Raw genomic sequence first — 25,019 nt, 5'->3', positions numbered from 1 at the left:
TGACCAATGCCTCAGTCAAATGCAGAGCTGCTGATATTACTCTCAGTAGATGAGCTTTCTAATAAAAGCTGTGTCAGCTTTCTGTTGTCAAGATCACCAGAAGTTTTGCCAAAATCAGAAGTTTTACCAACATCAATATCAAACAATTTCCTTGTGGCTTTCAGTAATGAAGGGATTTCTCTCTGAACCAAGTGCAAATGTAAGAACGTAATCCATGTAACAGAGAACTCCATAGGAAGGTCATGTTGTCTCTTCTGCTGCATGCTAACCAAGCTTCACCAGGATGATTCAGCTCCAGCTAAACTGTTCTAACTAAATGAGGTTGTTTCTTAACAGTTTTAGAAACTTTATTACACTCACATATCTATCCCATGGATTTAGGGAGTTTATCAGTAAATACAGAATATCAGAATGATTTGTTTGGACGTTGCAGGATCTGGTAGAATGTTCTCACCAGGAACTGAGATCCCAAGTAAGATTTATATGGAGAATTATAGTCTGATGCTTAAGGGCCACTGAACCTTTGCTTAACTTTCAGGTGTGCATAAAGTTACTTTCTTGCTAATGAGCTTTGATGCAGAGACATCAAAGCAAATATCGTCGTGTACATCTGAAGGATTTACAAACTAAACTTGTCACCAGCCTCTCATGCTCATGAGATGTACTCAGACATTCCCTGAACACACTGGTCTGCTGGGTTGTACACTGTGCAGAGATCACAGATATCCTTGTTTTCCCTCATATTCAAGAACCCAGTGATTAGAGAATGCTCTTATTTGTGAGATTGAAGGAGAATTGGTTTGCTTTTCTTTCCCTTATGTCTCATCTTAAAGACTAACTTGTTTGGACCAACAGGGGTTCTTCAGGTCAGAACTGGGATAGAAACTTTTACTTTTACTTTTAAAAGCCACAGGGTGCCTGTCTGCTGCAAAGAAAATCTGTCCATATTGGAAGGCAAGGCACGTGCTGAACCAGCATTAACCGAGGGCTGGAGAAATAGAAAAATCACTCATGCAACAGCAATGAGAGAAAGTTCAAATAATACTTTAAATTCTTCTGTAAACCCTTCTGATTTCTCAAATGTAACACTAATCAGGATATTTTCCCCACTGTTCATGTTTAACTTTATCAATAGCCATTTGAGATGACTGATAAGAGATGACTTAGAGCTTCTTATAAACTGAGGCTTGAAAGCATGGATGCCTTAACTAGGCTGCAGAGTTTTCTGTCTAGCTGAATGAAATAATATTGACCATATCACAACTTTTACCTTGATAAAACTAGCACTTTCTCTGATGCAGTGTGCACATTCACCAGTTTTGAGTTGATGAGGGAAATTAAATCTGGTGGCACTGTCAAGAAGCCCGCTGGATATCACTGTGATAAGGTACCAAGCTTCATTCTTACAGGATATTCGGAGGCATCCTATCTTGCTCTATCTTTTTGAAACTATTAATTCAGTATGAAATACTTAAAGTCTTAGTTGATCAGAGAGAGACAGCAGAATGAGTGTATGTCCCTGATTACTGGTGTGAAGCTCTGTTCCAAGTCTGAAGGGGGACTGGGTGCGAGAGGAGGTCTTGCTTCATGGATACATATACTGTTTGAAGTCTGCTTTTTTTTGCAAGAGACTCCTTTGACATAGACAGCCAATGTCATAAGAGAATTTACATCTGTTACTACTCCAGAACATTCCAAACTCCCCAAATGCCATAAAACCAGACACCATGGTGCTGTTCATTAAAACAATGTGGGGATGAGGCACTTCCCAATACGAGGTAATTAAGTGACATCAAGTTGTGTTTGTGTTATTTATCTTGTTTTCCAGTGGGGTTGAAATGGCTGAGTGTGATAAAATGGCTTTGTCTACTCAAAGTAGAAGTTTATACAGACATAGGAATATCAGTAAATTTCCAGCTGAGAAACATGAGATTAAACTGTTTTTGTGACTTCTGGTGTAGTAGCTACTAATTTTGCATGGAGTGAAATAACACAGAGGGTCAGTGCAGAACAACCATTGTGGTTTTGTTTATTTAAATTTTATTGTGTGTTGTTTGCAAGTCTTAAAATAGCACTTCAGGGCACGGTGAGAAATCAGTGGCTGATGTCCCCAACCCAAGGCAGACTCACGTGTCAGGGATGGTTTAGATAGTTACATAACTGTCCCCGTAAATCTCCAGTGGTGGAGATTTCACAGCCTCCTTAAGTGATGTGTTTCACTGTTCGTCCACTCCAACCACCAGAAAGATTTTCCTTGTGTCAGACTTTCTCCTGTTGCAATTTTGATCATGTTACTCTTCTCACTGACCACAGGAAGGTTTTTTTTCTTTCCTCTGTATGAAATATTGTCATTTTTCTTCATGGTCTCCTCTGAACTGGATAAGCCTGATTCTTTCATGAATTTCATCAGAAATCTGAAAGATTTCTACTACATTCACATTAGTCTAAATTGTTCTTAAAGTACAGTACTCAAATCAACATAACCATGTGAAAGATGGTTGTCAAAACCAAGAGTAAGAGAGAAAGCTGCAAAAGCAGGTATATTAGAAGCTGATCCATTTGACATACGAAAAATAACAGAACCATCTTTTAGTTTTGATTTCAGCTCTTCTTGTATAAAAAAAAAGTTATCTGGAGGTAAGCTGTCTTTCCAGCCACACCACACTGCATCAAAACAACTTAATTAATTCATTGTTTACAAAGAACACTGTGTGAAAGCCAGAATTTATAAATATGTTAGTGTTGGTAAATCTTTGTATTAACCCCCAAGCTTCCCTAGACTATCAGCTTTCTCCTAGGTTAAAATTCCATTCCTTGAAATGTGCATAACACAGAAAAAAGGCGACTGAAATTGTAAACCTGAAGTGCTTGAAATAATTAAAACATTGCTGTTGCTTCCTGACTTACAAAGAACTAAATTTACAGCTTTACCACTAAGATGAGCTCCTTAGGCACAAGCTTCTTTCCTACATATAACTAGAGAAAGGAGCAGCAAACCTTTTTCTTCTTTGCATACTTTAAGACTAAATGAAATAATTTTCTGTTTTCAGGGCCTTAGCTTCTGAAGAATGGAAAAAAAGCAGTGATATGAGCTGCATACTTTACAGAGTGCGAGTTTTATAGTTGGATTTAATTACATGTAAGTGACAACAATAGTACTTGTGGTTCTTCTTTCAGAACAGGTATTTTTTATTCACTAGAATGTCATTTTAATATTTTTTAATATATACCACACTATGATCTATAAATTTATCAGCAAGGGGTTTTTTTTTTGCTTAGATGTAATATTTAGCAGGTAGGACTAAATCCACTGTTAAAGTTCAGAAAAGGTTCTGGAGTGAACAAAACTTTTTAAAGGTTATCACATTATCAGCTTTCTGAGTCTCGCACTACAGTGCCAGCTTCTAATGAGAAAGTGTTTCATGCTAATTTAAGAAAGTCTCAGAACTACTGAAGAGTGCTGACCCATAGTAGGCAAATTTATTTCATCTATAATACATAAAAGATCAGGATTTCCTTTTGCAGAAACTATGCTGAGTGTGCAACTGGGAATAGAATACTAGCTGATTAAGGTGTTGTTAAAAGACAACTAACTTAAACTTTCAAAAGTAGTTTAATTAGAGATTAAAATTATTGGGATTCAATGAAAAGCATAGTTATTATCCTGAATTAAAATATCCTTTAAAAGACCATGAAATTAAGACAGTTTCTCACAGCAAAACCTTGAGATTCTGAAGCATTATTTCTGTTTTATTCATTAGTTCATTATATCTTTGGTCAGAAAGCCTGTTGCTAACACTTGAGTAAATTGCCAAATACAAAGATTAGCCTGAGAATGGTCAGTGAAACTGAAAACTGGATAGAGTGGCTAATGTAATAAATTTGGCAAATAGAGTGGCTAATATAGTAAATTTGGCAAAGATATTTCAGATATAAAGATAATAGCTTTTAACATTTTCTTTCTGTCTTACAAACACTGGATTTAATCAATGATAGTATCACTTGTTACTATAAGTTATTGAAAATAACTTGGAAAACACACTCATATTTATGAAAAAGGTTTAACCATCAAAGATAAAGGTGAACGTTATGGGGTAAATGCACACAGCTTTGCAGCAAAGCATGATGGAAAAAGCTGCTACTAGCTAGCAGTCAGAATCAGTACGCCAGAGAAGGATGGGCCTTGGGTATTTGACTGTCCTCAGCAAACCACAAACATGTAAAAGAAGCAAATTTATTCAACTATCTTTGTAAAATGTCCTCATTTTAATAATTTCCACGGAAGGAACCTCTTTTGGGACTTCATTACACATGCAAGGAACAAAACACTGGAAACAGATTCAGGTTTACAGCAGGTGCTAGAGAAAACTAATACTGCAATTCCAAATCCATAAGGGAATTTTTTTGCCAGTTTCTAATTTGTTGCCAGAATTATTAACTTGTTTCCTGTAGTAATATCAAAATACAGTGACACTTCCAATCCACTAGAGCAATTTATAAAAACTACAGTTTGGGACACTTGTCAAATATAAGATCGAATAACTGACATTTCTCAACTTTAAAATACAGAAGTACAAACAAGTTTAATTCAGCATAATTTTATATCCAGACTTCAAAAATGGCCTCTGACATCGTCTGAAACATAAGCTTTTCAGCACCAACAAAGTTTGTATTTGCTAGGAAGTTGGTTTTTTTTGAGAAGAGTTTAAACTTTGGTCAGAATTTTAGTCACCACTGATTGTGGTTCAGGAAAATAAGCTACTTATGACCAATGTTTTCAACATGAATCTTAAGCAGCAAAGATCTAACATGACCCTCCTGAGTTTTTATCTATCAAGATGATATTTCACATGTATATGGTTCATGCCTATATATACTATACACACTATACATACATACACACACCATGTATATATAAATATATATATAGTGCACCTATGAGGGCCAAAAATCTTTTGCAGCTATTCTTGTTAGTTCAGGTACAAGCACATTTATCAGGATTCACCAACCAAGAAATGGATATGCCAAACGTTAAAATAAAGCCTGACGCAATAGCTGTGCTTTTACTGTTCTTATATTTAATAGTGCAAAAAAAAAAAAAAAGTCAGTAGTTTACTATTTAAGATATTCCTAATTCTAAAAATATTTCCATTTGCAACCAAAAGTGCAATAGCTGTTTTTTTCCAAAAACATCAGGCAAAATATTTGAGGCTAAATTATTATCCTCTTAATAATGTTTCTGTAGAACTGAATTATGAAACGAGCAATGCTTTATACAACCTTAAGAATAAAGCTTTGAAAGATCTCTTGCTGAGCATATTGGCAGCATGTGTAAGCAAATATAGTAAGTCCATTTGGAGCTCAAGCCGTACAGAAGTCAATATGTGCTAGCAATTCTCTATGCTGGCTGGTTGGATACAGCGCTTTACATCTGGGACACTCAAGAAAACTTTCATCAAGGAGATTTGAATGTTTCGGGGAAGGACTTCTGTCATACGAGGTCAGCTTCTCATCAAACAGGGCTTGCAGTTCTTCTTGTCGTTCCACACGTCCAGACTCTCGGAGTTTCTGGAGAAGGAGGAGCTTTAGTGTAAGACTGGTGCACACATGCCCTGATCAAATACTGTAGGAAAAACCATTAAGGCTTGATGGCACACAAGCCTTGTGTGTGTTACAGCACTAAGGATTGTGTCTTGCTCACCGGTAGCAAGTCTGAGCAGAAGCCTGATGGAGCTTTGTCATTGTGCAACAGATAAAACTAGGGAACACATTTTGGTACAAAACACAGTTGTGTTCCCAGGAACCTGACTATCCTACATCTCCTGCTGCAGCACTGCAGGAAAAGCAGTGTCTGGCTAGCTGGCTGTCATAGGGTTCTGCTCCTTGGGACCACATACCTGAAGGATGTAAGGACACTTACTACGCTTGGAATAAGATCCCAAAGTGAGAAGATGTATGTTTATGCACAATCCCTGACTGAATTCACCTGCAAGTTACGCAGTACATACCAGAGGTTCCAGACGGGATATTTGCTCCCTGGCCTTACGCAGTTCCTTGAGGACTTTGTTTAACTGATGCTCCAAGTTCTGGCGATCAACCTTTCCATTCTCTAAGTCTGTGGTGCATGTCTGGATCTGGCAGCCCCCAAAGTGAAAAATAAAGAATAAAGTCAGAATTATTAAGAATGGGGAGGAATATTTCCCATTTATATGTTTAAAGTCAGTTTTGCCCTGCAATCATATCCTAAAATGGGATTAAAAGGAAAATTAAAAAAAAAAAAATCTCAAAGTTGCTTTATCAAAAATATACTACAAAACTTCTTCTACAAGCTGATTGGTTTAAGGATTGTTTAAGATTGGTTTCCTGCACCTTATCTGGAGCTGTAACTGTTGAACAAGTGATTGTGGAGAAAATAGTATCAGGTTTGATCACACTCATCAATAAAAGGATGCAGGTTTTCTTCTTGACAGATGTGTCAAAATTTTTAGAAGCATCAAGAGATTATTCACAGTTGAATATTCATGGCTAGTATTGCTTTATTTAATATACTAATCATTTTTAAATTTGAAGTTAGTCTAGAAAGACTTTATGTATAATAGAGATTAGATATCAGCATCTTAGCATATAATTGGGTACCTGTTGTTCCAACAAAGCTATCCTTGTGTGCTCCACTTTCTGTTTGAGCAGTGATTTATGAAGAAGTTGCACCTATAAGGCAGAGGAACACCTGTAACAAACAACTTTCATATACAATAGTTAATAAGCTTGAAAAAATGATGAAGCTAGAGTGGGATGGAAGTAAACTTTTACATTCCCACACCAACAGAAAAGGTATGCCTGTTATGCAACAGCCAAACCCAATCCAAATACCTCTACTTCCCTGAGGAAATTTTCCCATGGAAAATTCATTATTGCACAGAGCAAGGGGAGTGCAGGATAATGTTATTGTTAAAAAAAGAAACACAAAACTGAAATTTCCTAGGTAATTGCCAGGATGCCAACAAAACTTACACACAAAACCTATGTTTGTACTAACACGACACTATGTTAATAGTATCAAACAATGCAACTTTTTTTTTATAATAGAAGAGAACAAGTTTAAGGCTCAGAAAGTACTATACAGTAATGATTAAGTAATTGCATACATTAAAATATCCTACGCTTTCAGCCTGTATCAACTTTTATGAAAATGGTGCTGTTCTGCTTCAGAAAATAAACATCTTGTAATCATTATTAACCAGCAAGAACCACCCAGTGTTTAGAGAGCTGAACTGCTGATCTGGTTTTAGTCTATTTTAGTGTCTAGTAAATTTTATTCTCTTATTTCAAATTTCAGTTCTACATTGCTTTATTATTGACCCTAGAATTCTAGTAGCAAGTCTATCTCATTTAAATGCCCTGAGGTCTGTCCTTCAAGGACAACTTTCCAGTTTCTCTTCAGCAGGTATGTGGTCATGATTTCATGTCCAGAAGAAGAAACAATAGATTTTTTTTTTCTTTTGGTTAGTGTCACCATGCTGACAGGTATATCCCAAGACACCGCTGTAATTCTCTGCGTAGCAGAAGTGGCACACTCCTCACAAGTATTTCATACAAAGGAAGGTAAGCACTGAGTATTTTTAAAGACAAACATACAGTACATTCATGTCTTCCCCCAGCTTAGGGTCCATCCCTTCCCTTGCTATCTGTCCCTTGCTTTCTAGTACTCAGGGGTACTTGCAGAGTTCTTATCCATCATATAGAGAATCAAATGCAGGAACTCATCTGAATGGAAAAGCAAAGGAAAAAGAAAATCCAGCTGCATGGCTACAGTATTTGGCTGAGGGCACTATCCAGAGGCACAGCTGCTTATTCAGTAAGTATAAAACTACAAGCCCATGTGTGCATTGTAGCTGCCAGGTGACAGCAAGTATCAATGATATTCCATAGTCAGGGGCACATGATAAAATTAATTTTCACTTTTCCTATCCTCATTTACTATTAACCTTGAGGATGAAGAATATATTAGAATCAATTCAATATTTTCTCACTTCTCCCTCATGTCCCACAAGACCAGGGAAATAAGTGAACAAAGAAGTTTCTTGTTTAGAAAACTCAGTTTTAAGCACAAGGTCATGAGTCTAGATCTGTGCAAAGAACAGTTATCAGAGTGAGTGATGGGCCATTCTGATTAAGTATGACTTTTCATCTCTCTTGGTTTTTTGAAATTATCTCAAACCTCTAAATGCATCCACTTACCTGACAAGAAAGATCTTCAGCTTTTTTTTTTCCTTCTCTGAGCTTTTCTTTGAGAGTTTCATTATCCTGTTTTAGTCTCTGCACTTTCTCTTTCATTTTATTTTCATTTTCTTGAACCTTCATATCAGCAACCCGTTGCGACTGCAATAATGCATTTAAACTCATTATTTCTCCTTGTGCTTCTTCATACTTCTTTTTGAATTCATTAAGTTCAGATCTCAGCTGGGTTACAGTGCATCTTTCAGCCTCAAGATCCCTCTTAGCAGTTAGTAGCAGCTGGTCATAGTACTCTTGCTTTTCCTCTTGCAGATGACCTAATGAGTCAGAAAAAATTGAGTTAATAATGTGGAAAAAAAACCCAGTTAAAAAGCAGAGCACTAAATCCTTAAGCATTTTAAGGCTTATTAATAGAAATTGACATAGTAGGCTATTACATAGGCTAGATTAGCACCAAACTTTAGTTAAAACAGCTTTCAATATTTATAGCGCATAAAGTCTCCTTAGCGATATAGTTACTGGAAAATTGCAACTTGGCTTGTGCATAATATTCTGTGCTACAGCTACTTCCATCACTAACCCCTGTAGCAATATCACATCCTTTGCCCCAACTACGCAAGCTCCACGACCCACACAGTTCTTACATGGCCTCATGCATTATAATGACATAGGGGAATCTGACCCAAAGGCACTAGATTCTTACTTCCATTTTTGGCCTCCTTAGCATTACTCCTTCCCCAGAGATACCCTGGGGACCTGATAAACTCTATTTCACCTTTGTTGACCCAATTCAGGCCATCCACTGCCTTTTGTAGACCGTCTTCTTCAAATTGTATGTCATGATTTACTTCTAAATGGCAAATAGAAAGAACTGGGGTAGTTCTTTTGCTAAAAAACCCTGACTGCTTCTTGGCTAGTGACCATTACTTAAACCACATTTTGAAAAATTTCTGCTTATTGACACAAGAAAAGTTTAGTAAGTAGGAAAAAATTAAGAGGCTTGCATTAATACAGTCGGTATAAATACAAAATAGAAGGAGAACAAGGAATGAAAAATTTCATGAGATTTGCTGATTTTTGGCACTGTTTGATACTGTTATGATTGAAGACTTACCCTATTTCTTCAAAGTGTAATTTACCAGGAGAGTTTCTAACTTGATTGTTCTCCCTTCCCTCAGCTATGAGCTAAGCCTTATCTTCTCATTAGCAATACTCCTTTATAGGGTGGTGACGTCCTCAGAGACAGACAAGATTTTCCTTGGAAAAAGTTGTCATCTCTACTTCCAACTTGTATAGGTAGGTTCTTAGAAACCTGGATTTCTGCTACTGTCTAGCTGCTTGAAGGGAGGAACCTTCTTACATCCTAACTCCTGGTCTCCTGGCTGCTCCAATGACAAAGCTTTGACTGCAGGAACTCTTGAGTTACATTTCCTGGTGAACTACTACTTCAGTCTGTCCTCATCTAAAAATACTGTTCTGAATGATTTCTGAACAGAATCAAAACAAGATTCTGATGATATTTTACTGTTTTCCATAAAGATTCAAACAATACAGAAACCAAGCCACTGCACGTGAGTTACTGTGGCAAGTCTGCGGGTATGCTCTTACCCCACATTTAATGAATTTACCTTGCAGGTCACTTGCAGCATATATGAAATAATAGTTTGATAATAAGTAAAGAAGTCAACACCTTCTGGTTCTTCTCAATGTGATTTTAATTCTATTAATACTGAGAGGGTGTGCCTTATTGAGGAACTGCACAGCAAGGAAGTGTGAGCTGGAGGTGGCCAGATCCATATTGCGAAACACTATTTTGGAGAGGTGCCAAAACCTACCACAGGTTTTCATGCCCTGTAACAACTGTTCAGGTGAGTAAAGAACATGGCAATCTTGAGTCATTTTTATAATATTTATTTTGAAAAAAGTAAATTTTAAAAAATCTGATCCACACCTAGCTAATAAATCCTTAATGCTTCCATTATGTCTATTGAAAGTGTACTTAGAAGGATGGGAGACACCTATTTGCCTCAACACTTTCAGCAAACAGAGAGGTTGCTAATAGAGTGTCAGGGCTGTTAAAAACCATCTTTGAAGTGGATAAGAACATGAAGTACTGTCAGTAAGTAACATAGATAACAGGAAGCAAAGAAATATTACTTAAACAACTTTTATCATTAAGCAGCCAAAGCACTGAAAACAAAGTCTTGATTTTGATTAATTGTGGTATCACTTCTTTTCAGAAAATTTATTCTATAGATAATTATGGTTTGGGTCACTAGTAGGGAAAAAATAAAAAGTCAATACCTTCTGAACTGAATCCTTTAGATTCTTGTTGGGTAACTATTTCCGACTTCTGTTCAAGTTCAAAGATCCTTCCAAGCAATCCCCTGACATATGCTTCCCGTTGCTGGTCATACAGTAGCCACTGCTGGTTTTTCTCAAGAGCCTTCAAGAAAATAAAAAGAAGAACAAAAAAAGTTTCTGGTAATTTATCAGATTTTAAAAGTATTTGTCTTATTTCTTAAAATGCTAGAAGTTGTATATTGCACAGTTTAAAGATAAGCTATGTCTGCTGCAAAATTGTAGGAATCTCGGTACAATAAATAAACCCATCTTCATTTGGAAATATGTCAGGATGCTGAACAGTTAAAACTGCAGCAATATTATTGGATTATAATTGGATTACTTCTTGGAATGGGAAAATGAGTTAAAGAACAAAGGCTTTCTTGAGTCATGCCTAGATTATGAAAAATTAACTTTTCAACCTTGAATATAAAATAAAACATAAAATAATAGACCTTGAAAATGGAACTTAGAGTTTCTAAGAACTAGGACATGGATTTTTTAGCCAGTTGAATCATAGAATTATTCAGCTTGGAAGGGACCTCAGGAGGTTTCTGATCCAGCTTCATGCTATTCGAAGCAGTGCCAGACCAGGTTCTTCAAGGCTGCTGATTTGTCAGTAACCACGTTGTTCTGATGTTCTAAGCAAGGTTTTTCAAAGATGATGGAAATCTTATTTCAATTTTTTTATTTTGCAAGTTTTTGGTTTGGGGTTTTTTTTCAATTTAAATTATTGTCTTATCACAAAATTATTTTAGATATCATATTTTAGAGGGAAACATACCCTCTGAGGTTCCATACTACCAAAAATGTATATGATGATAATTTACATTCTTATGCATCACAATGCAATGTACTCGCAATGTTTTACAAGAAACTTACATCTTTCAGTTGTCTTTCAACTTCGGTGCTGTTTGTTACAGCTTCCTGCAGACAAAGAACAACCTGTTAGTGTTGTTTAAAACAGATGGCTAAAAGAGCAAAGCTACTCCCATATAACTATTAATTTCACATAAACACATGTGCCTTTCGTGTTTAAAGATCTTTAGAGCTGGTCGTTGTTTTTTTTCTTCAAGGATCTAAGTTATGTAGAAAACCATTTCATATATTTAAAACAGACTGTTCAGAAAGAGATGGGAGAAAGATTTACATTTAATTTATTCCATAACTCTGCAACTCATAGTTACATTAGAACATTTCCTAAGAAGACCATCATGTGTTTTCTGTTGAACTGCCCTCTTGGAAGACCTGAAGGGTGTTCTCCAAAGAGCTTTTGAAATAAAGATATTTGGGATATTTTTTAAGTACACAATAAAAGGTGCTTATTCTATTTTTGTATCCTCATATGTTTGACAACATGCCAGACCTACAGGAGTTATTGGGGGAAAGCTGCAGAGACCTTGAAAGCTTCCTTGGGGTAACAGGAAGATTGTTAACATCTGGGAAGTCATGCAAGCCTGTCTGGAACAGTAAGGACAAACTGCCTGATTTTTTTGAGACCTGATCCACAGTACAGTGCTTGAAGTATGAGTCGGAGAGTTCTTTAGACCCATCTAAATCTAGAGAGCAGGTAAACAGTTATATTTCTTCCATAATCTGACATGTTTATTCTCTGCATGATAGAATGAATTTATGAAATTGTGTAGATGTAAGTCGGAGGGAACTTCAATAAGAAAAAAATCCAAACTACATTTTTCCAGTGTTTTTCTACGGGTTTTGGAACATGATTTACAACAAATTTTATAACTGAAAAATACAGAGAAGCTTTGAATGCAATCATTAAACTTCAGCACTTCCTCATAAAAAATAGGATTTAAAGACACTACAATTGTTTATATGAACATTTGAATCCTGCCTCAGTGAAAACTGTCATACAACCGTTGTTTCTATTTCAGAGCTCACATGCCACCTAGCAGTTTCAAGCAGAATTGCTATACTTGTTTTCAAGTTTTTCATGACATCCAGTCAAAACATCAGTCATATTTGTTGTCCTCTGTTGATAGATCAGTTAAGATTTTAAAAGAAAATTACGGTTTTAGAGTAATAGGTATTTTTGTAGTTTATTATCGAAAATATCTGAAAATCTGTTGACTTTACATACATTTTAAATTCTCTGACTCAGTTCAAAGTCTCTTAAAATTGAAAATAAATACATTGCATTTAAAGTGGTATGTACTAATATACTTCATTAGTAGAAGTGATATATATACATGTATTATCATTCAAAAGTGGTAGATTAAGATTTTTAGTTATATATTTGGCTAAAACAGAATTTCTAGAAATTGCTCAAGTTCCTTGTAGAGCAGAGGGAACCAGCACCATCTGCAGGTTAAAAGCTGGAAAAGAAAGATTTACAGCCACCTACTTTTAGGCACCAACTTCCCTGTGCCCCTCTTTGAGATACTAGTGCATTTTCCATGGAACATTAGAACAGGGAGGGATGAAAAAACAACTATAGTATATTGAATGCACTTGTAAATGCTGCCAAGGATTGGCACCATACCTACTGACCACTTAGCATGACAGGAGAAACTCTCTATTCCTGTCCTACCTCGTGTCTCAGTGAAGTATTTACTGCATGTGATGCCATAGAAAGTACAATTAGTTTTAACAACTGAGACAAATAAGGATTCATAAGGGCAGAGAAGGGAAAGATATTCTCATGACTGAAGCTGAATTAGGTAAGGACCTTAGTTTGTCTTTATTAGTGCCCCACATCTCCATTACTGCTGCCTTCTCAGTCTGTCTAATCACTGAACACACAAATCCAAGAAGGGGATAGCATCTGCTTAAGCAACAGTGATCATTACATGTAGTACACCAGTCAAACTACCCACGTGAGCTTGAACAAGGGACCTTGCAGCACAGCATGAGAGACTTCCCTCCCCAGCTGTTGCCTGAAGTTGTGCTCCCTGACTGTTCTTCATTTAGCATTCAATCTGGATATCATCTCTCTACATACAAGAATATTTCAGAATGCAATGCAGCTTATAAGAAAATTAAAAACCCATCCTATTTTATAACAAGAATTGGTGCTTAGTAGGCACAAATTCCAATTTGCAATTACAGCATTTCTTTAGTGCTTACCTGGGATGTCTGAGAAGTGCTACTGGCTTTGTTCTCCAAATCAGAGCATTTTGCCATGACAGCAGATAAATTACATTTTAACCGGTTAATTTCTTCTGATAGAGAACAAAGTAACTGTTCTCTCCTTTCTGCTTCCTTTGTTTTTTCCTCTAGTTGATTTTGTAGTAAGGAGACTTCACTATTCTTGGTTTTGGACTTCAGCTTGTCTTTCAGGTTTTGGATTTCCCTGTCTTTCTCTCCAACAAGATGGTTGTGTTTTTCTTTTTCTTTTTCAAGGGAATGTATTTTCTAAATGAAACAGAATAAAAAAGTGACACAAATGAATAAGTTAGTCTATGCAACAAATGCATTAGCAAGTTTACAATAGCTTGAGTGATCTGAGCAACCAAGTCTAGTGGAAGGTGTCCCTGCTCATGTCAGGGAGGTTGGAACTAGATGATCTTTAAGGTCTCTTCCAACCCAACCCATTCTATGATATTCACTTTCGAAGATTCTCTCTTAGCCTTTATTTAGCTGAGAATATTATTTTTTACTCAAAACAGAAAATATTAGCACAATCATCTGAAATATTTCAAGTGACAGCAAAATGAGTAGATGAAGTAGATGAAACAGGGAAAGAATGCAAAGAACCAAATTTCACAGGCTTGGTAGGTACTCGGTTTTGTATCTGAATATAGATCACTACAGCATATGAACCCTCAAACACAAGCAGTACAAGAACTTCAGAACACTTCCAGTGTTTTGAAGTGATACATTTCTTAGCTTATTTCTCAGCATATTTAGTAGCTTTTGGGAAGCAGCAGAGCCTTCTTGCAAACTACATGACAGTAAGTGAGGTTACAAAAGTTATAATAAAGCATCCAGGAGAAGGATCCCATTTTCCAAATTATCTGGACCATTAGCTTCAAAATGTGCTTTAGTAGATATTTTCAGTAGGCACTCTTTTTTCAGTAGGCCTCCTCCAGCACAGGTTATTATCATACAGAATTAGTACTGCATTTAAGATACCTTGAGGCTTTCCACAAACTTCTGATGCGAGAGCATTTAATTTTTAGTGACAAAGGCTGACGCTGAAATCTTACATGTTGACAAGTCATTAGAAGATGGCAAAGAAACTGAAAGAATTCGAATTTTCTGGGAGTGGTTGAACACCACAGAGCACTCACTAAAATTAAAATATTGACACCAAAGAGTACCTGGTACATCTAAGCATGGGTGTGATTTTCCACTTGTAAACTAGGAACTTAGTATTAAGTAACCAACACTGAGCAAGCAGCAAATCCTAATAGGCACAGCAAATACACTAAGGAATTTAGCCACAACTGTACACGAGCTGCCCAGCCATAGCTGATACTTGGCTTGGGATTTCTCAACTGATATTGTGGTACAGACACAAGAAAAGCCTTTCTGCCAAAAGAAATGGCCTTGAAATATTAGTGTGCCCAGTCTCCATTAGTTGTACCCTTTGAAAGAGTCTACTTTAAGTTCTGCAGTCCTTCTGGGAAGCCTGACAGAATGTGACTTGGTCACAGACTAAGTCTCAAACTTCCCTCTCTGCAACCACAGGTTTACCTTGGGTGGAATTTGCAGTGTCTTAGTTTCTGCTCTTTGGTTGCAGAGCAAGCATGTAGGGACCTGACTACAGTGTTATTTACCTATAACTGAGTGGGAGTTTGACAATTCAGTTCAACCAAACACTCAGCACTTTTTGGCATGTTCTTAGGCAAATGTTTGCAAACATAATATTCTTTGCAGGAAGTGCTTAAAATAATTCTCCAAGACCTGTTGGACACGAGTGGACAGGTCTGGCACCTCTGGCCTCAAGTCTTTGTATTCAGTAGCCTTGTCAGGTAAGTGTGATTTTATTAGTTCAGTCACCTCTGAAAAGTACATGAGAACGAAAATGTCAAACTAAAAGCTTGTCTAAACCGCCTAAGAGTACTAAACCAGCATCGAAGCGAGCGCAGTTTGGAGAGCAGAGGTGGGGCTCTCGCTGCCTGGGGCAGGCCCGGAGCCCCCGGCGCGGCGGGGCCGGCTCGGCACAGCCCGCTCGGCACAGCCCGCTCACCTGGAGGAGCCCGCTCCTCTCCGCCTCCGCCTCCGCCGCCCCGCCGCTCCCGGCGGCGGCTGCCTCCGTGCTCTGAGTCCTCAGCGCAGCGCTCTCCTCTTTACCCTTCTCCAGCCCACTCTCAGCTCTGGAGATGCTCGACTTTAAGCCCCACTTGGCCATAATACGATCCTTGGCGGTCTTGGGGTTCATCTTTCGGCTCCTGTGAGACCCGAAGGCGGCGTCACGGAACAGCGATCCCTTCTAGCGGGCAGGACATGGCTTCCGACAGCTGGAGTCAAGCGCAGGGCTCCCCGGATCCTGCTGCCGGCTCCCGCTCCGTGGGACGGGACGGAACGGGGCCCGAGCACCCCAACCCACAGCCCTGCCGGCCCGGCCCGGCGCCGCTTCCGGGAGTTTGAATCCCGCGGCTGCGGCCCGTCAGTTCCGGGGGTTTGGAGTTGCTCGCCGGGACGGGCGGTGCTGCCCTCTCGTGTCGCTGCCCGGCCCTGCCTGTCCCCGCCCTCCGCCGCGGCGCGGGCTCGGGTGGGACCGCGGGGGCTGAGCGTGGAACAGTCGCCGGGGCCCGCTCGGTGCTGTCGCTCACGCGTCTCTGTCCCCGTCCCTCCCTGAGCACGCGTGCGTCAGATTGAGTTTTTTCTCCTCCTGAAATTCTCCTAATCTGCCCAAAATCTAATATTTTTAGAAATTCCAAAATAAGGTGGGATGGTTCCCTAGGATCATATAAGAACTAGGCTGAAGTGTGCTTACGTGTGACTCATCTTGCCGTTTCCCCCCCTCATCCCTGCTGGGCACACGTGTTGCAGTGGCAGTGTGCACCTCCGGGGTTTTAACAATTGTTCCACAGCTGAGATAAACTTGCTGTAATGCTGAGCCCGGGGGAGCTCAGAGCTCTTGTGCCTGTCATGTTTAAGTTTTACCTGGTTTCACGTTACCCGCTTGTTAGTGCACATGTTTATGTTAAGACATAAAACATATGCCTCCAAACAACACAGAAGGTAATACCACTTTTCTTTTTTTTTTTTTTTTTACCCATTTCCTTAATTATTTTCCAGTTTTAGTTATGCATATATATTTTAATAATTTCTCAATAAAGGTACTAAATCCAGGCTGTTCCGCGACGAAGCTGCAGCATTTATTGTGCAACACGTCGTTGTTCCAGAACGCAACGGGAGGGGGAGAACTTACACCGGTTTTGGGTACCAGCTCTAGTTTGTGACTGTAGGCTGACACGGAGGCAAGCCAAGATCATTTGCAAATAATGAAGTTCTGCAAATTAAGAGGGGAAAACAATATAACCCGTCGTGAAATTTCATACCTTGGTATACCAAGATGAAGATTTGATATATCTTGAATACTAGAATCGTGTTTAATGTTTAGTGTTCATATTGCTTAACGCTTACTCTTGCCTTAGTTTCTTACTAGAGATTTATCACACAGCTTCAGAATAAAAGCAACCAAAAAACCCACCTCAATAAAAATCTGCACTCGTTTTTGCACTGTGTCCTTTCTGTTACAGGATTTCATTAGTGAGAGCTCTTTTTTGTGCGGCAAACAGAACTTGGTGTCAATTTACAGGACTTTTTTTTTTTTCCTACATTGAGTAGCTAGTCCGTCATAGATCCACCCATAGACCTTCTTTATTGTAAACCAGCAATTCCCTGCCTCCTCTTCCTGCTAGCATTTCAGTCCAGAAGTTAAGGAGTGTGAAACTGAAGACTTCCTCGAATTTATTTTGTAACAGTCGACATTTAGGCAAGACGGGAAACAATGCTTCGGGTAATTGTGGAATCTGCTACCAATATCCCTAAAACCAAGTTTGGGAAACCAGATCCCATCGTTTCTGTTATTTTTAAAGGTAAGGAAAACTGTCATAAATGTAGTCAGGGAGGAAGTTTTTTTAACACAGTGACCTTTGTAAGTATTTGAAAATCTGTGAAAACATGTTTTCCTGAAGCTATGTCTGATGCAGTTTTAGGGAAGAGTTTTTAATTAGAGAGATAGGAGTTACCTGAATGAAGTTTGAACTGGGTGGAGTGCTTTGGTCTGTTCTGTCCAGCTGTGCTTCTGTTTCAGGATCCACATTTTACAAGCTTTTGCAAAGGCTTACCCTTTTGCTTTAGAAACACAAATCTAATTGCATAGATAAATCCATTTTTAATTCTGGTATTGAAGGTTACTTTGTTTTCCACCTAAAAAATCCTTCTTGTCTTGATCACTTTGCAAAGCCACTGCTCACTGTTACAAACATTTTTATTGTGACTGGTTTATTATTAGTAGTAGCATGTTGAAAAAACAGTAGTACCATTATTGAAGGAGTTTGCTTTTATTTTAGGTTTTGGGGTTTGTGATTGTTGTGGGTTTTTTTTTACAAACTGAATTGCACTTCAAAATTTTGCCTGTTGAGATTATTTAATTTAAAGATTTAGGAAGAAAACCACATTTTACACTTTCATTGCTTGTCAATTGTACATGGGCTAAGAAGACTGTGGTAAAATTAGCACTTATATGTAAAGCTAATTATATTTTACTTTAACTGTTGCCATCATTTCCTCACTTGGCTAGACTAGAAGAGCTTCATTTCATGTAATGATTTATCTTTAAGGTGCCAAAACCTCCAAGCAATTTCGGATCATGTAATACATTATAGCAAAATGTGACAAACAGGCATCTTAATTCCTGGTGACCTGGTTTCCTACGTTTGGTTTTGCTTTTTTTTTTTTACCCCACTATGTGTTGGAACAAGGGGCAGAGACGGTCTCAGTAGTTTTTGGAACTTCCTAACTCTTAAAATATGATTTTACTTGCCCTGCAAAAAGTGATGATACTATAATTTTGCTGGTTTGTACCATATTCTGCTGCTTCTTAAGTATCCATATTCTCTTTTCAGTTCCTTCTCTTTTTTCCTTGTTTTTGTGTTACAATTTTGCCTTTCTGTGTTGCCTCTTCCTGCAGTTTTATACTCCAGAGTTAGTTTATGTCTCCACTTCAAGTCTTAAATGTCTGTTTAATCCCTCCTTGTAATCTTTTGTTCCTATTATGTGCCCTAATGCAGTTCACTTTTACCTAGTAAATATATGTTATAGATTTTTTTTTTTTTCCTGCACTGCTGGATTTGTTTTTCAGTCTTCCAGTTATTCAGATGCAGGAATTGGACAACCGACACTGAAGGAATCACTTTATATTTATGCTTTATGTGATATAACTGGGATTTTTAATGTTCACAAACATTAAACTTAACTGGTGTCTCAAATACAACTTCAAAATTATGACAGGTTTAGTAGGATATTTAATTTCTCATGCTGCTTCTATTTATATGGGTTTGCTACATAGCAGACGGCTGATTTTTTGCTTTCTGTCCAGAGTGATTCAAGGGGGACAGAAAATATCAGGCTTTTGCCAGCTGTTAAGCAGCTCCAAGTTAATTTCTGAGTGGAGTGCCTGTTTGCCAAATGCAAGGGCGTAGGGATCATGTCAGAAATATGTTGAACATCCGGCTGTTAATGTTTATAGATGTCTTTTTGTGTACACTGATGATTCCGTTCTCACCCTGCTAATGTGTAGAAATGGGAAACCAGTCTTATTTTGGGAAGATTTATGTCAAAGGGCATTGGTCTTTAACTTTAGTCCCTACCCAGTGTAGATCCTGGGGGACATAAAAACATATTTGGGAGTGCATTTTCTAGGCTGGGAAAACCTCAAGCATTTGCAGGACTTTGGCTGCAGCCCTGCAGTACATTTATATGTTCTTGTTTGACTCCGGGGTGTTCTTGGTGAAGTCTTAGTGAGTAACACTCATTTGACGGAAAATTGCTGTGGAAGCTGACATTTCATTAGACAGTATTGTGTTCAAACTTTAATTTACAGAGCCTTTGCTGATGCCAGGTTCAGTAAATTTAAGGCTTCCATGAAATCACACAGTGTCTCTCAGGATAAGACCTTTGCAGCTATGCTGTAAAGAAAAACCTTATGGTCCTACAACTGTTAGTATGAAAGTGACTGCAAAGGTTTTATATATGAAGACACATAAGTTAATACACTTTTGTCTATAAATAGGATAGACTTCATCAAATTGCAATCAGTTCAGTTAATACAGTGATTTATATTAACTTCATATTAAGAGGAAATAGGCAACTGTTTCTGTTTTGATATCTTACAATAGGGGGGTTTTGTGCAAACATTTGGCTCTTTTTTTCACACATTTGTGTTCAGTCCAAAGGGATGGAACTTTTATTTACTTTAAGAACAGCTCACTTTTCAAAGAGAACTACACCCTGAGAGTAAACTAATATTGCTATCTGGAACTGGGTGCTTTTCTTGCACAATTCTGAGTTCATCGCTCAGCATGAGACAAATTATTAGTCCAAATAATACGAAAGACTGCTGCCGTTTCCTAAAATGGCACTAAGTGGTAATGATTAAATCAGTATAATTGTTTTGGTTTGTTAGATTCTTGTCTTAGGGTGTAAAAATGTACTCAATTGGTTATATGTGCAGTCAATATTAGGGCATTTAGTGCTTTGATCATTCCTTTTGACTGCCTCATTGCAATTTATGCATTAAAAACTGAGGTGAAGTGGCATTTAGCTTGGTTGGACCAACTACTCTAAAATTTCTTTTTTCATTTGTGCTTAGTCTAAGAGCTTTCCAGCAGGCCTGCAACAGTGCATAGTTATGTTAGTTTATATTTCAATGTGTGAAAGAAAAGAGTTTTAGAGTACAATGATCCACTAAATTTATATTTTCTGTTTTGCAGAGAATTAAATTAGCTACATTGGGGTTTGGAGATTTTTGGAGATCTGCCCATTTGATCTGGTAGTTGCTGCCACTGTGCAATCTTAATTCTCCTTTCACAAAAGTTTTATGGAAAACTTAGTTAACTGAAATAGGACTGTCTCTTGAATCTAAGACTTAGGAATTTTATAAAAGATAATGTTTGCTTCTGCTATTCCCCACCTGCTGGTTAAAATGTGATTTATGATAGAGGAAAAAATTTAAGATGGAAGCATTGGTTGTTTTGCAGAACTGTAATTATCTTTCTATTGATGAAACAGTTATTATTTAAACAGTAATTATTTTTAAAATTCTTGAATGCATTTTTTTTGAAAGCTGAGTCAGCTCATTGACCAGTAAGTTCCTATTGCAGTAGTTTCCAATTGAGAATATTGACCAGCATATGGGAGTTTAACACTTTGATGAAGATAAAGCTAATAGTGATTTCTTCTACAGTACCACAGCTATTGTAATTAAAGAAACAAATGTATAGAGTCTCCTACCTGTAGCCATTATAATTTCTTATTTCTTGGTAGGACCAAACTAAAAATGATGGCTGGCCTTATCTTACGCTTTATTCTTAGGTCATTCCTAGGCTTTGCTGTATAGCTGGAATCATTAGCAGCAGAGGAAGAAGCCTGAGGGCCTGAAACTTGTGAGCACTTGGAATAACTGTGCAGTCCTTCCTACCCTGCTTGGCAATGGGGTTTTTAGTTGGAAAAAAGGGAAAAGCTTTGCCAACAGCTTAAAAGCCAACCCCCCCTACCCCCAGTGTATTAAAATACTGATAGAAGTGCAATAAAAGGAAAGTCAGCAAAGAGAATATATGCAAAATACATCCATGAGGAATGTAAATGCCACGCTCAAACTGACTAAAATTACAACTGAAACCCAATGGAAGATGTTTCCCAGTGTTTTTTTTTCCAATGTTCACACAGATGCATAGCACAAAAAGTTTTTTTCTCATTATAATCTAGAATAAGCATATTGTTAATGGAAACGTAAATCTTTTGCTTGTATGAAAATGGGTAGTCCAGAGTGCAAAATTTTGCTCCTTGTCAAGAATTTTCTTGACTGTTGTTCAAACCTGTGCTTTCCTCACCTTAGAGAGCTACATTTGAGCTTAGGCAGTGATCGTAGGACTTTAATCTGTTAGTTCTATCAGGATCAGGTGTGTGATTCACTATCTCCTTTACAAACAGCTGCAAGTGTTCATTTTTTTGCCAGCACTGAAAACCTCTTTTCCCTGACTATCAGTTTTTAGGGGACGTATCAGTGCCAAACCCTAGGTCTTCTGGGACACTCAGTTTTGAAAATGCCCTGTCTCCTCTTAGATAACATGAGGTCGAATTTCTCTCACTAGCTTGTTAATTAGTGCTTTGTTCTGTAAAATGTGAGTCCACAGCATGGTATGTTATGAAAGCTCTTTCCTTTGTCCTACGGTGTGAGTCAATATCCTGTATAAATTGTAGACAATTCTTGTTACATAAATGTGAGTCAGTTCTCACAATTTGCAGCATGGGCTGACTTTTTCAGTACAACCCATTCTCACCCAGTGAAAAGAACCAACACAGTCTCCTGCCTGAGTAGTGGGTATATGAACTTGCCCATTTGGCAAGTTTCCTTCCCAGGCCTTTGAAACGTTTTCCTGGCTAAGTGTAGTCATAACTTATGAATAATAAAAATCCTGTTATCTTTACTGTAGTCAAGTACAAGGAGTGTGTTTGAAACTTGCCCTTCTTGTGGTGGCTAAGCATTTTGTAGATCAGAAGTTATTTTACTGACTGTACTTAAATATACTCATTTGTTATCACAAATAGATGCAATTTCTGTTTAAAGAGCTATGGTGTTGCTAGTGTTCTTTGGTGCTTCTCAGAGTCAAAATATTTGTTCTCCATAAGAGCTGTGTACAAATAGTGCAACTGAAAAGTAAAAATAATGCCATAGTAAATATAATTTACACCACACCACACATTATCATGTAGGTTGCACAAATGCAAATTTGAAGTATGGAAAATTTGCAGGTTTTAGGCCACAGTAAATGTTGGTGAAGTGATCTACATAACCTCTGGAAACCATTTTTTCAGGAAGGATTGCATTTCCTCTTACATGCATGTGTATTTCTGCTAATATTTGCTCATTTAAAGCAGAAAATGCTGACTCTGTATGCATATCTTCTAAAAAATATTTTTTTTTAATGTGATTTGCTTTCAGAACTAAATACAAGTATTTTGTAGTTTGGATATGGTAAATATGTAACACATTTTCATTACTACTTTCCAACTTAATACTTTAATACTATCACTTAGAGGTTACTGTTTGGTTTGATGTCTCCAAGGTTTTTAGTCTTTCTCTTTTTTTCATCATTATTCAAGTTGCAGCCAAGGGTCATAAAAGGCTGAAAAACCTGAATATTTATTTTGCTGTTTGGGAATACATCTAGATATGCTTAACAAAACAGAAGGAAAAGCCTGAATTACTAAAATTGCCCAGAGGACCTTTTGATTGTGAATTGTGCAACTACTGGAAGAGGTAAAAAGATCTGGAACATTTGGTTTAAATTCAAATTTTCTTTTGAGAAGTGAAAGGAAAAATGATATTTGTGTAGTGCTTTAGCAAAAACAAATAATCACACTTTGTTTATATTTGCAGATGAAAAAAAGAAAACAAAGAAAATTGACAGTGAACTTAATCCTGTTTGGAATGAGGTAAATTTTTTAAAATAAATCCTTGGTCACTTTGAAGAAAAAATACTTTTAAAGTCAGTAAGTCAGTTTTAACAGTTGTGTATGTTGTTAGGAAGAGGAACTAGTGTTAGGAGATGCAGGTGAAGGGATTCATCTTGCACCATGTATTGCAATTCGTTAAGTAATTTTTGATGTAAAATTAGATGGATAACAGATGAGTTTATGGCCTGCTTTTGTTCCCACTTTCTTTTGATCAAATGATACTCAGCCTTTATTTAGCCACATGTATGGGAACATAAATGGATCATTTATTACATCCTAGGAAAACCCTACAGAATTAGAATAAATTGTGCACTGAAGTTCCTAATGGTTTAATTGTAGGACTAGTCCTATTTTGCATCCTCAGTAATATTTTTCTTGGGGAAAATATTTTCTTAGTAGTTTTTTTTCACAACCCTAAATAAAAGTTAAAGATTATTCTTACATTTTGTAATTAGAAATACAAAGAAAGTCAACCTACATCTGTTTGTCTAAATTCTACAGAAACTGACCTCAGCCAGTGTTGGAGAGGAATCGTATCAGATATTATGAGTGACAAGAGAATATGTATGTTAGTGTGAGGAAGTGGAACTGCAAAAGAGGTTATGGCTCACTATTAAACAACTCTGTTATTGTTACTAGTAATTAGCAAGTCAAATATGAGCATTTTTATCTTTGCTTTTGCAAATGTAAGCTGATTTGGTCTCACAAAGTGCAAAATTTATTTCTGAATATTTTTGTTGTATGTGCTACTCTTCTGTTAATTAATTTCTACATAAATTGTAATTATAATTTGGGTTTGGTCCATTTTTTTTGTTCAGATTCTTGAATTTGACTTGAAAGGAATTGCTCTGGATAATTCATCTTCCCTAACAATTATTGTGAAGGATTTTGAAACAATTGGACAAAACAAGTATGTTCTTCCTTCCCCAGCCTTCTTCCTTCTCACTATTAAACAAAACTTTCAATACAGAAGTACAGGGGGAAAATGGAACTGATAGCTGCTGTTTGCTGCTATTTGCTGTGCTCTCTCTTCTCTGTCAGTGCCTCATAGTGTTGGCTGTGGCTGTTTTGAAAGGGCGTATATCAAGCCATCTCTCTTGTTTTATTGTGGCAGATTTGGTATGAGTTAGGCATACAGTCATGTTTATTGATAGCAATCCGATTCCATTGTTAGCTTTTCTTTACTACTCTCTGCCTCCTTCCAGTATGTAGATTCAGGTTTTTACAATATTCTTAACAGCTCCGTCATAAAATCACTGTGAATCAAGCCAATGCCCTCAGGTCTCTCATTCTTGAGATTCCTGCAGATCAGTAAAGCAGGAAAATATCGCATTCCTCTGACTTTAGGGAAATCCCAGAACTTGAGATAGGAAAGCTTGTTAGTAATCAGAATTTTGTAATGGATTTTATAATGTATCAGAAGGTGATTATCTGAAGCACCTAAAACGTTTTACTCTGTGTGTAGGTTCAAAGATAAGCAGGCATGTGTTATTTTGTTTCTGGTTTTTTTGTTTGTTTGTTTTTCAAACTGTATTTGTAAATACCATCTAGACTCATATTTGTAATGCTTAACCCCCAGCTTGTGCGAATGCCTGTTTGGTTTGCTTGAGTTTTATGCACTGGAAGTTGTTCTCGACATACTTTTTCTGTCTACAATTTAAAAAGTAAACTATTGGAATTCTTGGGAATGTGACTTCCATGTATGGAATATATAGTCCATACCAAAGCCAGAGTGATACCTTCAAAGTAATGGTTTTTGAAAACAGATCATTGATAGCAGCCAC

General features: G+C 37.4%; 2 protein-coding genes across 3 annotated transcripts in view; one reads left to right on the top strand and one right to left on the bottom strand.

Annotated features, from left to right (window-relative positions):
- Nucleotides 1–4,218: 4,218 nt before the first annotated feature.
- CEP55 (centrosomal protein 55) lies at nt 4,219–16,158 on the bottom strand. Its single transcript, XM_027909295.1, has 8 exons — nt 15,734–16,158; nt 13,666–13,953; nt 11,461–11,505; nt 10,540–10,681; nt 8,239–8,552; nt 6,637–6,708; nt 6,009–6,134; nt 4,219–5,568 (listed from the first exon to the last, which is right to left on the bottom strand). Exons 1-8 carry the CDS (start codon nt 15,923–15,925, stop codon nt 5,362–5,364), a joined length of 1,386 nt encoding a protein of 461 aa, XP_027765096.1. The 5' UTR covers nt 15,926–16,158; the 3' UTR covers nt 4,219–5,361.
- A 1,248-nt stretch (nt 16,159–17,406) lies between these two features.
- Nucleotides 17,407–25,019, top strand: part of MYOF (myoferlin) — a 69,538-nt gene continuing 61,925 nt past the window's right edge. For both annotated transcript variants that reach the window (XM_027909309.1, XM_027909304.1), the window contains exons 1-3: nt 17,407–17,591; nt 23,159–23,214; nt 24,054–24,145. In XM_027909309.1, the coding sequence (XP_027765110.1) occupies nt 17,504–17,591; nt 23,159–23,214; nt 24,054–24,145 (236 nt within the window). In that variant the 5' untranslated portion in view covers nt 17,407–17,503. The remainder of the gene's footprint in view (nt 17,592–23,158; nt 23,215–24,053; nt 24,146–25,019) is intronic.

The sequence above is a fragment of the Empidonax traillii genome, unplaced genomic scaffold, assembly GCF_003031625.1.
Source record: "Empidonax traillii isolate 1590-97213 ecotype Southwest subspecies unplaced genomic scaffold, ASM303162v1 scaffold27:size3997909, whole genome shotgun sequence".
In the NCBI taxonomy this organism is placed as follows: Eukaryota; Metazoa; Chordata; class Aves; order Passeriformes; family Tyrannidae; genus Empidonax; species Empidonax traillii.
The sequence above is the reverse complement of the archived record's forward strand: the minus strand, read 5'-3'. Positions and strand labels throughout refer to the sequence as shown.